The 15,175-nt window shown below is 38.5% G+C and overlaps 1 protein-coding gene across 2 annotated transcripts in view; it reads left to right on the forward strand.

Annotated features, from left to right (window-relative positions):
• The window catches only part of ARHGAP26 (Rho GTPase activating protein 26), a 399,050-nt gene that overhangs the window by 131,062 nt on the left and 252,813 nt on the right, over nt 1-15,175 (forward strand). For both annotated transcript variants that reach the window (XM_011367454.2, XM_011367455.2), the window contains exon 10: nt 1,498-1,592. In XM_011367454.2, the coding sequence (XP_011365756.1) occupies nt 1,498-1,592 (95 nt within the window). The remainder of the gene's footprint in view (nt 1-1,497; nt 1,593-15,175) is intronic.

The following is a 15,175-nucleotide window of genomic DNA, read 5'->3' on the forward strand; positions in this document are numbered from 1 at the left end:
TTTTTTCTGTTTATATTTGACAATCTTATATAGATTCCCTGTTTCCTCTCATTTCTCAGGGACACCTCCCTGTAAACTTTGAAAGCAGAAGCTGATCCATGGCCATTCAATCTGAAATATAGTTAGACATTACATGGTTAGAATCCTATGTGTTTGAGTGTTTACACGCATCATTTACACATTGCATAAGGAGCCGTTCTCAATCTGGGAACTTAATCTCAACTATTCAGTAAAAGACAATAGACGTAAGGCTTGTGAATATAAACTGTCTCTTCCTAGGTCTTCTGTGTTTTGTGTGTTAGTCTTTTATTAGTGCGTGGTTAAGTTCTACCATACGCAGTCACATTTCCTATTTCAACAAACTAGGCAAGTTTGTTAATTTCCCTCCCAGTTTAGAAAAACAATGTTGGGAGAGGCAGGAGAAACAGGAACCTTAACCAATTCTTACGTGACAGAAAGAGAAGAAATCAGGGACAGAAACTTCTAGGTTTCTAGGAAGTAAATTAGTGCTATGTGTTAATACTGTTGCATTCCATTTGTGCAGTGGAATAATATAAAGGATAAGAAATAAACTCTTGATTCGCACAACCACATGGATGAATCGCAAAAGAATTATGCTGAGTGAAAGAAGTCAGACATAGAAGGGCATTCCATTTATAAAAAATTATAGAATATGCAAACTAGTGTATAGTGACAGAAAGCAGATTCATTGTTTGCCTGGAGATAAGCTGGGTAGAGGGATGGATTACAAAAAGACAACAGGAAACTTTTGGGGGTGATGGAAGTGTTCATTAGCTTGATTGTGGTGATGATTTCATGGATGTATATAGCTATGAAAACTCATAAATTGTATACTTTAAACATATGCAGTTTATTATACAAAAGGAATTGGTTTTGCCTACTCACTTCCAGGGCCTGTTTAGGCTCTGGGGACACAAGAGTAAGCAAAAACAGACACAGTCTCTGCCCTCAGGGAGCTTAGGATCTAATGACAGAGACATTCAAATCATCTGTCATACCAACAGAAAATTTTGGCTGTGAGGGAGAGAGAGGTACATGGTGCTATGTAAACCTGTTTGGGGGTATTTGATCTGGCCAAGAAGATTTTCCTGAGATGTGATGACTGAACCAAGATCATAGAAGCTGAGATTTGGGAGGAGACGTCAAGGTCATATTGTTTTAATTCATATCAAACCTATAAGTTAAACCTATTTCAAACACTATCAACAAGGGTTTAATCTAGTGTGGATTGATGCTGTACCATCATGATCTATCAGTACTAAAGACATTTGGCTCCAAGTAGAATATGGTTGACAAATTTTAGCTGCATGAGGCTCTTGCCTGAGAAGGTTTATGGTCGATCTTTTACCTCCCGTGGCCATGAACACAGGTTTGAGAAGATGAAATGATCACTTCTGTTTATGTGGCATGTTTGTCCTGGAGAGGAGCAGAGCCCTTGTTCTGGCTTCGTCTTGACAGTCTGTGTGTCCCCAACAGGGAGAAGATGAGTCAGTCATCCTCAAATCCTGCACACGGCGGAAAACAGACTCTATCGAGAAGAGGTTTTGCTTTGACGTAGAAGCAGTAGACAGGTAAGTAGCTATCACACTTTTCTCAGGAACAAATTTTACTGAATTTGGATTTCTTATCTTTTCCATTCAGTGAAAACTTTCTAGTTCCCCTTCTCTTTGCCTTCTTCATTACTCTACTAATGTTCAGTTGAGAATAGACCTCAGGCTTGCTGGTTTGAAAAGATCGGTCTAGCCTTCCTCCTCTTTTAGGTCTAGCACTGAGCCACTGGTTGGTGGGTTTTATTTCAGTGTGAGGACTTCTCAGGAATGTGTTATGTCTCAGGAAGTTGCATAGATGTTTAAAGAAAACTGACTTGTTAGCATGACTGTTATCAGCTATTTGAGATTTTTTTACTTTAAAAAGTTTAATTTTTAAAATGTAATAAAATGATTGAAAAGGAATTGCATAAAGGGAAGGGTGGAAGATGTTCTAGTCAATTTAAAAAAGGCAGCTTTTAGTCACAGCATTTTACCTACCATTTTGTGTGTGCGCCCAGGAAGACAGCAAACCACTTGCGAAATCACAGTCTTTGGAAGGAAAGCTCTGTGTTATATTTGTCAAGATTTATAGAGTCTCATTAAGTTGTACCATTTCGTGGCGTTAAGCTAGTTTGACAACATTCCAATTCTTCGAGACAGTTTACTTGGCAACAGGTTAATTCTTTCAATGAAAGCCACGTGTTTAGCTTATTTGAGCTGTCTGTTCAAGATCAGTGATGCTAGCCTGAAGATCCTTAAATCTCAGCATGATTCTCATATAATGCCATTTAATTTCTCCACTTTATTAAACAAAAAGCCACACCATTTTGTCAAGCCAGTACTTCTACCCTCGCTATGACATTTACTTGTGGCCGCTTAGCCCCAGTGCTAGAAGATCCAGAGGCTAAGAGCCACCTGGGGTGTCCCCTTCCATGTGTTGGCAGATTAGGAATGCCTTCTGTGCCATGATGTCTCTGCACTGTGGCTGTCGGAGGCTGCTGGAGCTCCCATGGACTAAACATGCCCTCTTAGTCTAAATCAGAAGTTCCTGGAAAGCAATCATGTCTCTAGCAGTCTAGTTATTATACCTTTGACAACCTGGATCTAAATTTTGATTTTGCTGCCTAGTAGTCATGTGACTTTGGGCCAGTTAATCTCTCAAGGCCTTGATTGTCTTAATTGGAAAATGAAGATGGTAATAGTACCTAGGCCCTAGAATTGTAAGGATTCAAGAAGGTAATGCATATGAAATGCTGACAGAGTGGCAAATAAATGCTCAGCAAGTGTTAGTTGTTATTATGTATTGTTAATTATCTTGTTCTACATGTTTATCAGACTTGATATTTTATAAAACTAGATTCTAAATGCAGAGAAATAAATACAATTTGTAAAGGAAAGAAAGTATCCCAATCTTTCACCACTTTTAGGATGTGAGAGAGGAAAGTAATGGATAAAGGTTTTAAGGAGGATTAGATTGAATTGGCTAGCCAATGGGAATTACAAAATGTATGCCTCAAACTAAAATTGGTTATTCTTGATTTTAAATAAATCCTAAATCAGGACACTTTAAGCACTTGTAGGCATCTCTCTATTCTAAGCATGGAATTTAAGGGAATTCATATTGTTGACCTCCATGAAATTGGTTTAGGAGATGTGTTTGTTGGAAGTGGAGCCAATTTTTTGATGGTGGTCGAATGTATGGTTCCTAGAGATGATCATCTGTTTGCATGGCTGTTTGGAAGTGAGCCTGCCTTGCGTTGCAGCTCTCCGTTAGACTGAAAGCAAGTTCAGTGATGCTTTCTGAAGCTGGATTGTTTTCTATGCCTTCTTCTTTAGAAGTTTCTCCAGAAGTTGTAGAGAGTTGCTTTTAGGCAATTAAGACTCATCATGGTTCCTCCATCTCATTCCCACCTTTGCTGACACTTCCTACTATCTTCCCCCTTTACTGTGCCCATAAGAGCTTTGCATGTCCTATTTATAAGCTGAGAGTAAAAATGTCACATTCAACATAATACGTGGGTTTGGAAATTTGATTTCTTCTAAGTTGCTCTCTCTGCTTCCCTTGGCATGACAAGAGGGATTTCAGCTGTGCAGAATGAGGCTGCTAAATCTTCTCTTAATAAGCAGGAGGTCAGGAGATAGTTCTGTTGCATTATTTGTATTTTTTATTTTCTATATAATTTGGTATTTTGTCTCCTTAAAAATCTTTCTGGCTGGAGAAAGACTGCCTCTTCCAAGGCTAGCCAACTCTAATTGATAGCAAAGGGCTAAGCCTGGAGCATGCCATTGATGTGCAGTCTACAGCCAGACCTCCTTCATCTGGCCCAAATACTGCAGGAGGCAATATTCTTCTGCTTTAATCATCCATGGCCAGGTACCAGGCACCTAGGGACCACTCCTGTAGCTCAGGGCCCCTGAAATTATTCAAACTAGCCGATCCAAAAATGTTTACCACACCCTGCCGTGCCTTTCCTGCGGAAACTCTAACAAAGGCAGTGTGGAGCGCCCGCCGCCCCACCCCGACTTCTGCCTCCTGGCTGATGCTGGTTCTTTCCCACATGGTCCTGTGTGTGTACTGTGCATCCTGTTTTTGGCACCTGTAACTATTAGAAACTTTGTTTGCCTGAGCCTCTTCTGTGTCTTTTCTTATGTCTGCACCTGACTTACTGTCACCTAAAAGAACACAGTATAAATGAAGCACCTTTTCCCAGTTTCATGTATAGGTCATCATCTTTGGCCTCGAAGATTAGGTTACAGTTTGGTAGTATTTTCCTTATCTTTCTTCTGTTTTGACACCAGTGCCCTTTTGCGTCTTCCTCACACATCCAGGAAAGGACCAAAGAGAAGGAAAAGGCAGTTAGATCCACGTGCTCGATGGCGGAATCCCTGAACTACCCAGAGTCATGTTCTCTGGAAGACTCCTACACCTTGCTTTTTCACCAGTGCACTTTAGCAAAGAAGCGATGCTCCTAGCTGTCCTGCACTCTTTCTAACCTGTGCCTTCTACAGATTTCTCAGCTTTACCTGCTAGGCGAGAGACAGCAAGGCAAAATGCAAAGTTAGCACCTAGGAAATGTGGAAGTAAAAGAGGGAATGGTTATATTTAACAGCGTTAGGTTTCAAAATGCTTCCAGAGTATGTTAACTGTAGAGTATATAAATGTTTATGTAGTGGCTGTTAATGTTGATTCTGTCAAGATGTAAATTCACGCTAAAGTGTCATTTATTTGATGTAGAATATGCAATGCTGTGGGTTTTTAAGGTTGAATGCTTTTATCCTTTAGGCACAGTGCTGACATTTCATGTTATTTTGTAACAGAAGCGATAGCCTTTAGGAAGTGATATTCTAGAAGGCCCATTTGTGAACTGATTCCAACAGGGTCTCTTATTGTGTGGCGAGAACCACCTGCATTCAGCATGCACCGAGGGTGATTGTTAGAACTACCACTTCTTGGTCCCTCCTGCTCCAGACCTATCCAGTCCAACTTTCAGGAAGAGAGACCCTGAAGTCCACTTTTTGAACAGACTTTTCAGTTATCCTCATAACAAATGCATATCACCATACAGTTTTCTCAGAGCACATAAAAACATTTTTCTTATTAAAAATATTATAAGAAGCAACAACAGCAAAAACAAACAAACAAACAAACAAACAAAACAAAACAAAACTCAGGCTCCTTCACTAAGAAACATAAGTAATTCTTACCCATGTGGAGAAGACTGTAGCCAGTAGAAAAGATGATTTCCAGTCTCTGATACCAATTGCCAGGGAAAAAGCAACCACCACCACAAGAAAACCTACTTTTTAGTTAAAGATGAAGGAGCTGGGAGAGAACTAGCAGTAAGAGAGCATTTTCTGGAACCTGAATGCTGTTCATACATATCTCATTCCTGGGCACCTTGCTGCCTGAAAATTCAGAATATTTTAGAAACATTTTCCAGTGGTGAGCCCAGTGCTATTGGTATTTGCATTTCAGAGATGCTACTGAGCATTCAACTTGTAGGCGCTGAAATCTGAGAAGTGCTTTTTCACTATAGTCATTTGCATTTGGCATCACAAACTAATGGTGGGTGAACTGAAGCCACAAACTTGTTTCTCTTCTTATTCTTTTCTTATATAGCCTGCTCTGTGACATTCAGAAAGCTTTCACATGACTAACAATTTAAAGAGGTGTTACAGGTAGCGCGCAGGCCAGGTACATGGCACAGTAGATGTTCTATGAAGGCAATGTTTGTTTTTTCCATACCTCTGTTTCTACCTTTTATTTTTAAGATGACATTTATATCTATTTATCTAGGGAGATTAGCATGAGTAAGAAGTCAAAGTTGTAGTGCTGTTTGTCCTTTGATTGTTTTTATTGTATCCCAGCATATTGCTGTCATTTGTTAATCCTCATGTCCTGATGAAAAGGGGTTAATCCCTGGCATTCCCATTGTATGTGAAGACTTGGTACAACTCTGAGCCTGAGCAGTGAGTGAGCTGGAAATCAGATTGTTAATTCAGAGCTTTAGGATTCAGATCCATAGTTCTTGAACTTCGTGTATCAAAAATCCTCTTTAATACTGAACATATTTCAGAAGTCTGCGTTTAATTTTTATGTCTAAGTTCTTTTACCTTTGATATCTTAAAACTAGGCTCATACTCCCTTCTCTGTATCCTATACCCTTCTGTATTGACTTCCCTAAAATTTCTTAATTACATCTCATCTATCTCTTTTCTTCTAGTGCCTGTCTTTTTTGCCCCCTTTTATTCAGTTTTGGGAGTGATTCAGGCCCGAGAAATTGCTGAAGACCCCTCGACTATTCTGAGCAAATGTTTTACAGGCTAATTATATGCTCTTCATGTCTTTGGCTTTTCTTCAAAAGGGTTTTATTGTTGCCAACATTGAAAAGTTAAAATTAGTAGAAGTTCTTGTGTCTTTTTTCAATTCCAAACTGAAAAATTGCTTAGATCAAAGTATCTTGTCTATCAAATCAGTGTGACACTTCTTTGAATTTCCCTCTGGTTTTGTTTTTAAATTCCATTTCAGGACTCTAGCATTAAGAATATGATGTGGCTTTAAGTGAATGTTTGCACCTTGTACTAGTTATGGGCTTGTTGTCACAACATGTTTCAAAGAAGAATTTTTTTTTTTTTATATTCCTAGAAGATATTTGTTATGGGTTGAATTGTATACTTCCAAAATTCATGTGCTGAAGTTCTAATCACCAGTATCTGAAAATGAAAATTATTTGGAGATAAGGACTTACAGAGGTAATCAAGTTAAAATGAAGTCATTCAGGTGGTCCTAAATCCAGTATGACTCGTGTCCTTATAAAAAGGGGTAATTTGGACACCAAGAGACAGACATGTACACAGGGAGAATGCCATATGAACATAAAAGTGAAGATTGGTGTATCTTTAAGCCAAGGAATGCTGAAAATTGCTAGCAAATCACTGGAAACTATGAGAAAGGCATGGAAAAGATTCTCTTTCACATACCTCTGAAGGAACCTATCTTGGTGACACCTCGCTCTTGAACTTCTAGCCTTTAACCTGTGAGATGATAAATTTCTGTTGTTTATGCCACCCAGTTTGTGATACTTCATTACAGCAGCCCTAGCCAACTAATACAGCATTGAATAGGGAGGACTTCTCCCACTGAAGCACTAAGTGCCCCTGCCAGCCTTTAAAATGGAGGGCCTGACACACTCCTTAAATAATCTCATTGACGAGGACCTCCACTTCACAAAGCAGCCTACTCACAAAAATTACCTTCCTAGTTCTGGATACTCTTATGGCAGCCTAAGCTTTCCTTAGCTTTTTAAAAAATCATCCTTTTTTTGTATCTTAAATAAAGATGTGTTCTTCGGTGCCTTTGTATTATATTGCCATAGCACTGAGCATTTGAAGGTTTGTATTTTATATTGGTTAATTGAATAAAGACTAGACTTATCATTTTTTCTTCAAAGTGTATCAGCTATTGTTGGGAGAGTTTAATGTAAAATTCCTGAGTGAAAAAGGACTTCATCTAAAAGCAGCACGTGAATTAGTGGCAGTGACATGTGAATTGCTAATAGTTGCCAGTGTCTGTCTTCAGTCAATTTGAATAATAAACTCCACCATGCAGTGTCTTATGAAAATTAATGAGCAAATGTAGGGAAAATATTTGTTTAAGCTAACGAATCATGGTAGTCATCTCCCAGCATCCTTGGATTTGTTTATTTTTAAGAAATTTCTCACAGATGTATGTGACATGTGGTTATTTTCTCCAAAATGTTTTCCAGGAGGGACCACTTAACCATATGGAAAATAATAGAAACAAAAGGTTTCTTTTTGATGCATTGAATCAATATAGCCTCTCCAGGGGCAGTATTTATACTTGGAGAAATGAAACAATTGTAATTATTTTTTCCAGGACTAGCTGCCTCCAACAGAAATCCATACATTTGAAAACATTTTGTGGAGTGTTAAAATGCCCCATCTCTCCAGTATGGGCACCCTCCAGAGGTGGCAGCAAAGGACAACTTATTAGAGATGACAAAGATACTTAGTGCTAATGGGGATGACAAAGATACTTAGTGCTAATGGGTGTAATGGGGACCAAGACAAGTGCTTTCACAGAGCTTCCCTTTGAGTGTAGAATGCACACATGAACACATGTTAAAGGCATAAATACCGTAATGTTGTGTGTTCCAGCAAACTTGGAAGACCAGAAAGCTGTGGGGGAAGATGTAACAAATAGAAGGACTTAATCCTTCCATTCCTACAGAGAATGATGGTATGACTGGAATACCGTGACTTCATCCCCTCTCCTCTTCCCTCCCTCCTTCATTTATTAAGCATAACTACATGCCAGAGACTATACTGTTATGTATATATTCACATATATATGCATACATATGTGTATGTTTATATATATGTTTTCTATCCAAGGTAAGATTTTATGCTCCTCCTATTTATGATAAAATGAAAACATACTAATTTTAAGTTAAAATAATGCTATTTCCTCTAGTTTGGTATGTGGTGTGTGAGCATGCACTTATTTGTGTGTCTTTGTGAGATTGTGTGAGATTGAGAGTGGAGATATAAAGTTCAGTGAAGCACTATGTATCTATTGGACTTTCCTTCTTAAAAGTCATCATCTGATTTCTCTTTCAAACCAAATTTGAAATACTCTTTCTGCAAACTTTCCACAAATAGGTAAAGAGAGACAGCTTTCCTCTAGACCAGTCCCAACTTGGCATGTCATACCCACTGCCAATTCTGTCCTGGTTTGTCCCACCATGTACTGTGTATTTGTATAGCATATGAGCTTTTCCTTTGCTGTTTGGCTGATTGTTTAATTAGGCATGTTTTATATACCTCTGTTCAATTATAAATATCTGTCTCAGGTAATTTGCTTCAGGATATAGAATAACATCATTTTATACAGCTTTTAATACAGTATTGCATGTGTGTGGCTGTTCACTTTTGTTTTTTATGGTAATGCAATTTTTGAGTTACATTTTATTTATTCCTTTGGGACTAGAATGAACTATTATGTAAGAGACTACAGCAGCTTAATCATATTAGTTTCTATTTAAACGAAAACTTCAGCAAGTACACACATGATCTGCATTTCTGTATGTGCAGGACAACACACCCACCCCCAGGAAAATTGAAGGTTGGGTAATGTAGGGCTAAAAAGATTAATGGAAGGTCTGAAAAAATCTGTCCAAACACTCTAATATGTCAGCATTTTTATTTCAAGTACGTTTTTATAGCAGGCTGCATGATGCAGATAAAAGATTGAGGCGGCCCTAAGTTTGAATTTGGGATCTGCCCCTTACTAGCAGTGTGAGTCTGGGAAGGTGGTTTAACCATATCTCTAAGGTGGGGCTCATCATACCTACCTGGCAGAATTGTTTTAAGATGGAACGTGTTAATATTTCTCCTTGATACAGTCTTCTGTCAGAAAAGGTTGTACCTTTAAACACTTTTTTCTCTACCTGGGACTTCATTGTTCTTATGGTGAACCTTAGCTTTGGTGGGTGTTTCTTTGGGCTGGTTTTTTCTATCTTGATCATGTTCCTTTTCCTATATCATCATGAATTTTTGAGTTACCTATAAAGAGCTGATAAGGGAAGGTCCCATTTTTAATCTATGTATGTTATAACCTAATATACATATATACACACATATATATGTGTGTGTGTATATGTATTTCCTGTGCAAAGTAACATTTTATGCTCCTCCTTCCTATTTATGATAACAAAATGAAACTATACTAATTTTAAGTTTAAATAATACTATTTCCTCTAGTTTGGTATGTGGTGTGTGAGTATGCATATATTTGTGTGTCTTTGTGAGATTGTGTGAGTGTAAGATTGTATGGGTTTTCCAAAAAAATCATCTTATATAACAGACTTTGTTTCAGTGTTCAGCCTCTAGATGGCAGTTTTGTGTATGTGTTGGTAGCTACTAAGAGGTCCTGTTGAAAGCTGTCCTTTATACATTGACAGGAGTCAGTGGTCTGTGCATGCGTGCGTGTGTGTGTGTGTGTAGAAGATTTCTGTAGAAGAAATAGTCATATGAATATTACTGTATTGAAATAATACTTTTCAAGGGAAAAGTATTCTAAATGACTCATTCTTTAGAAATTCCTTCCTCCCACCCTTTTATGATGGATCATTTCATACCTACTTTCCTACAAAAGTAAGCGTGCACAGTTAATCTAGCCTCTGTGTAAACATTACATTTTACCTTTCTTTCTGAATTGAAGTGTCAGGCTCTTTGCTTCGGGGATGGCTTATTTGAGGATGGTGAAGGAAACAGCTGGGTGATTTCAGCTGTCCTGCTACTGTGCTGAGAACCAGGAGGTCCTACTTGTCCTCTTGGTGCGATGCGCCTTTATCTTTTGCAACAGATGAATCCATTTTTCCTGGTTTCAAACTTCCCCTTTCCTCCCCTTCTCACCCCTTGTTTGAAATAATATTTGATTTTGCCTTCCTGCTGGTGGGATTAGAGCACTTGTCTCAATGCCTTTGACATTTGGGGGAGGAAATGGCTTTTTCCTTCCTCAGAGGGTGTTATAACTGCTCTGACTTCCATAACTTGGGTGGGGCTAGAGCAGGGGGAAATAGCATACTTTCTGGATTGCTTTTTGGCCTTTCTGTAAAAGAAGCTAGTTGAGAAGTTCTTGAAATCTTTAGAATTCATATAGTTTGAACTTGTCATTGAGTTTTTTTTTTTAAATTGTTCAATGAGGTAACATCAGTTAATACAATTATATAATTTTCAGGTGTACATTATCCTTTGACATCTGTATATTCTATTTTGTGTTCACCACCCAAAGTCCAGTTTCCTTCAGCCACCATATATTTGATCTCCTTTACCCAGTTCGCCCTCCCCCTACACCCTTATGTTTGACCCCCTTGACCCCATCTACCTCTCCCCTCCTCCCCTACCCCACTAATAATTACTAATCTATAATCCTCTGGTAACCACTAGTCTATAATCCATGTCTGAGTTTTTTTTTAATTAGAAAGTATTCGCTGTTTGATTCTAGTTTAAGTAAGAATGGGATGTAGTAGTTAATGGGCTGTTGTGAGAAATAAGGCAAAATTGGTTCTATTTTTTTAGTCTACATAGTGAAATTTGGAGTTTTGTTGATTGAGTATACCAGTTTATTTGCCAGTTTCTAAATAGAAAATATTATTTAAAAAATCTAAATCAAAATTTTTTTATTATGTAAATCTGAAGAGAGGAGAGAATTCAACCACTAAATTCCATCTACGTATTTCGATTCATCATGTGCTAGAATAGTAATAATGGAAAAAATTTCATCAATGAACTAGAAGATTTCTTGACTTAGAATATTTTTTCATAATGTGTTTTCAACGATAGTAATAAGTTTTGCATTCTTCCTGAGTCTTACTTATCCCAGCAATTAATATTGTTTTCTCCTGATGTAGTGTGTTAAAATTTGCTAACTCCTATGTCCCCATAGCATTATAATTGGCATGTAATAGGCACTCACTGTCTGTTACATTTAAGAACTATGCAACTTAATGTGCCAAAGATTTCTTTGTCTGGGCTTCTCGATGTCTTGTGACTTCAATCTCATTTAAAATAAAAATGTGGGATATTATCTGATATGATTGGCAATATTTACTCTATAGGTCATTATTATTGCTGTGGTCTTAATTATTTTAGGACCTTTCCTCCCAAGAGGTCAGTTCTGTAGATCATAATGACACATTTATTCATTAGAGTCAGATCTTTTCTAAATAATTGATTAGAAGCCTGCGTCTAAAAACTTCTAAGGATGCGTGTGTGTGTGTGTGTGTGTGAGTGAGTGAGTGAGCCAGCCAGTGAGTGTGTAAGAAAGAGAGAGAGAGACAGAGGAGAAGGAGGGACATAGCAGAGAAGCGCCTCCTCTCACCCCTTCCTTTCTCCTTCCTTCTGAGGAGCTGGCGTCCCTGATCTCAGGACATATACTTATGCTGCATGCACATGGGGGCAGTGCAGCATTGTGGTTAAGGTATGGGCTTTGCTTTTACAGTCAGTCCAACTAAGTTCAGGTTGAAGCTTTGCCAATTACTAGCAGTGTGATATTGTTCAACTAATTTCCGAATATCGATTTTTTAAAGAGGTGTAATGACAGTACCTACTTCATAAAGTTATTATGAGGAATAAATGATAATGCAAGTAAAATCCTTAGCACAGTGCTTGACTCATAATAAATACTCAACAAATCTTAGCCACAGTTTGTGGGCCGTGAGTTTGCAACTTCTATTTCCTCTCTCACTTTCTCTCTTACCTATACCCCACCCAGGTTCTCATGGCATATTATGTATTCTTCTCATGCATGAGGATCTGTAATGCACAAAGACCTTCAATGGTTCATTATTTCAAAGCTTGCATAGTTTATACAGATTCATAACTTTCTATCTCCAAGTAGTAGATTAATGTTGTCCCCCACTGATGGCACTGGATCCTGAGTATTGAGAAAAATGGGAGAGTAGCCCATGTCTCTCTTTTGTTGATGAACTGGAGGTGCTCTGCTGTGTTTGACTTTGAGGTTAATTGATAAGACACACATATATCATTGTTGGTCCTAGTATATGAGATGACATTATAACATGCCATGATAATCTTTAGTGGAGCTCAGATAGAGAGGCAGAGGAAGACAGACATGAATGCCAAAAGTGGCAAATGGGTGGTCCACAGACACGTTTGGTTTGGCTTAAGTAGTGTTTGAGGCATATCTGAAAATTGGAAAAATTTATAAATGCTAATGTTGCTTCCCCATGTGCCAGCTATTTGTAGAGCTGAATGGTGGATGCCTCCTTTACGTGGGGCATGGCCTTTTTACTTTGCCTCAATTGCCACCATGCCCTGTTGTTTCCCATCATGATCACAGGTGACAGCTTTCACTTTACCTTGCACTTACAATGTTGTTTCTTCCATAGAGGAGAAATATTCCTTTGTTCCTATGTCTCTATCAAAAAGTAAAGGTGCAAATGAAAAAACAAAGGCCTGCATGTTTTAAGGAAAATGAGACCAAGCCTATTTTCCTCGGGACAGTAAAGAACTTCTTACCCACTTTCACTCATTTTGCTTGCTCGCCTGGTCTCTAAAGACATTTGAGTATGTAATCTCTTTGACGGACTTGGGAGAGATGTATTCTCCAGATTATTTTGCCTGACTTTGGACCTATCTTGGTGCAAATGAAGATATATTGAACCTTGAACCTTTATACCATCCAGAACCTGTCAGGAATCAGTTTTCTCAGGAGCACTTTAGAAGCAAAGGACCACTTCCTCTCCCTGGCACTTGCACAGCTCTTTTCATCTGTGGATGGCAGCCCATTCTCCAAGCTTTCATCATTTCCCTCTGTCTTCCTATATAAACATAGTGAGTCAGGTTTCAAACACAAGCTATGAGAACGTGTGTTTCTGTGGATGCCATAATCCTTTTACTCTGAACTTGACCCTTCAGTGTCCTGTAGTATGGATGGAAGCTCAGAAATGTACTCTTGCCAACAGAAGATTTATAATCTTATGAATGAATAAACCTTAGATCTTTGGAGGTTGATTTAGAAAGAATAGTACTGTTGGATTCTGAGTGTGTTTGTTTCAGTGGGGTGGAGTTAGCAATAGCATTTCCCTGTCCAATAGGAAGTGGGTAAATTGCCAAGCCACTGAGATCACTATTGTTGACTCAGATTCAGGAATAAGATTAGAGGAGGAAAGCTGTCAAGTAACCTTAGAATCAGGTCTGGTTGTGATTCTGCTTGCTCTTGGCTAGTGAGAAGGCTCTGAGCTGACATCAGTGGTCCCAGATCCTGGATGTGTTGCTAAACAATGTATGGCTTTCTGTGGACTCTTCATGGATGCCAGAGTTGGAGGAGATGTGGTGGTGGGTAGCAGTTTGCCTGTGATAGATGAATAACTATTTTCTGCATCGCCCTCTGGTGTGAGAGGCGGGGTGCCAGCTTAGAGAAAATTGCAGATCCTTGTTCATGATTCTCAAGCTGATCCAGATATAGCACTAACTAAAGACTTACTCAGAGTGAAAAGGAGGTGCTTATTTTAAGTGGAATCTTAGGATGAAGCTCTAGAAAGGATTGTAAGTCATTTGTTCCATCTCTCATCTGGTGGGTAGAGGGAGCTCCTTGCTAGATTTTCTAGAATTTGCTGAAGACCCTTTCTTTGTCATTATCAGGCATTAATTCCAAAAGGAGGAAGTAGCCCACTTTGATGCTCAGTCAGGAGGTAAAAGGAAATGGTCATGATGTCAGAGCCTATGTGTCACTTCAGCCTTAACCTGGCTTGCTTTGTGGTAGGGGTGTGATTTTCAGTGCTCTGTGTGAGCTTTTTAGGGGTGTAGTCACATTCATCAGAAGTACCTGTGCTCATTTCTTTTTCTTTGTAAACTATACATACCTACCCTTTTCCCCCATAATTTTGATCCTACCCCACACTTGCTATCCTGTCTTCCTCCCTTCTTTCTGCCCCATTTGCCCCTGTGATAACTAATTTGGGGAGTATCAGCTGTATGTCTGACACTTTGAAATGCCATACACTTCTCTTATTTAACATTCATAATAACCCCAGGAGGGCGGTATACTTATTATCTGCATTTTCAAGGAGAATAATATAGTTTAGTTACTTGTCTACTAAGCTTACACAGCGAGGAAGCCCTAGAATCAGGATGTGAGCCTGAGTTATTTAAAAACATTTTTTTCTATTGAGGTGTAATCACAGTAAGATGCCCAAGTCATCTTAAGTCTATATCCTAATGACTTCACACACACACTCTTACCTGTGCAATTACCTAGGTCAAGTTTCTGTCACCCAGAAGGTTTCCTTTTGCCCATACTCCCTTCATTGACCATACCCCTCACCCAAGACAATCACTCTTCTGATGTCTGTCACTGTAGAAGACTTTTGCCAGTGTTAGAACATCATATAAATGGACATACCATTTGTAGTCTTTTGTGTCTAGCTTCTTCTCCCTTATTATTGTGTCTATGAGATTGATTTGTGTTGTTGCATGTAACAGTAGTTGGTTCTTTTTTATTGTTGTGTGATGTTCCATTGTTTAAATGTACAATAATTTATTCTTTTATTGATGGATATTTGAGTTTTTATTATTTT

The sequence above is a fragment of the Pteropus vampyrus genome, unplaced genomic scaffold (assembly GCF_000151845.1).
Source record: "Pteropus vampyrus isolate Shadow unplaced genomic scaffold, Pvam_2.0 Scaffold134, whole genome shotgun sequence".
NCBI lineage: Eukaryota > Metazoa > Chordata > Mammalia > Chiroptera > Pteropodidae > Pteropus > Pteropus vampyrus.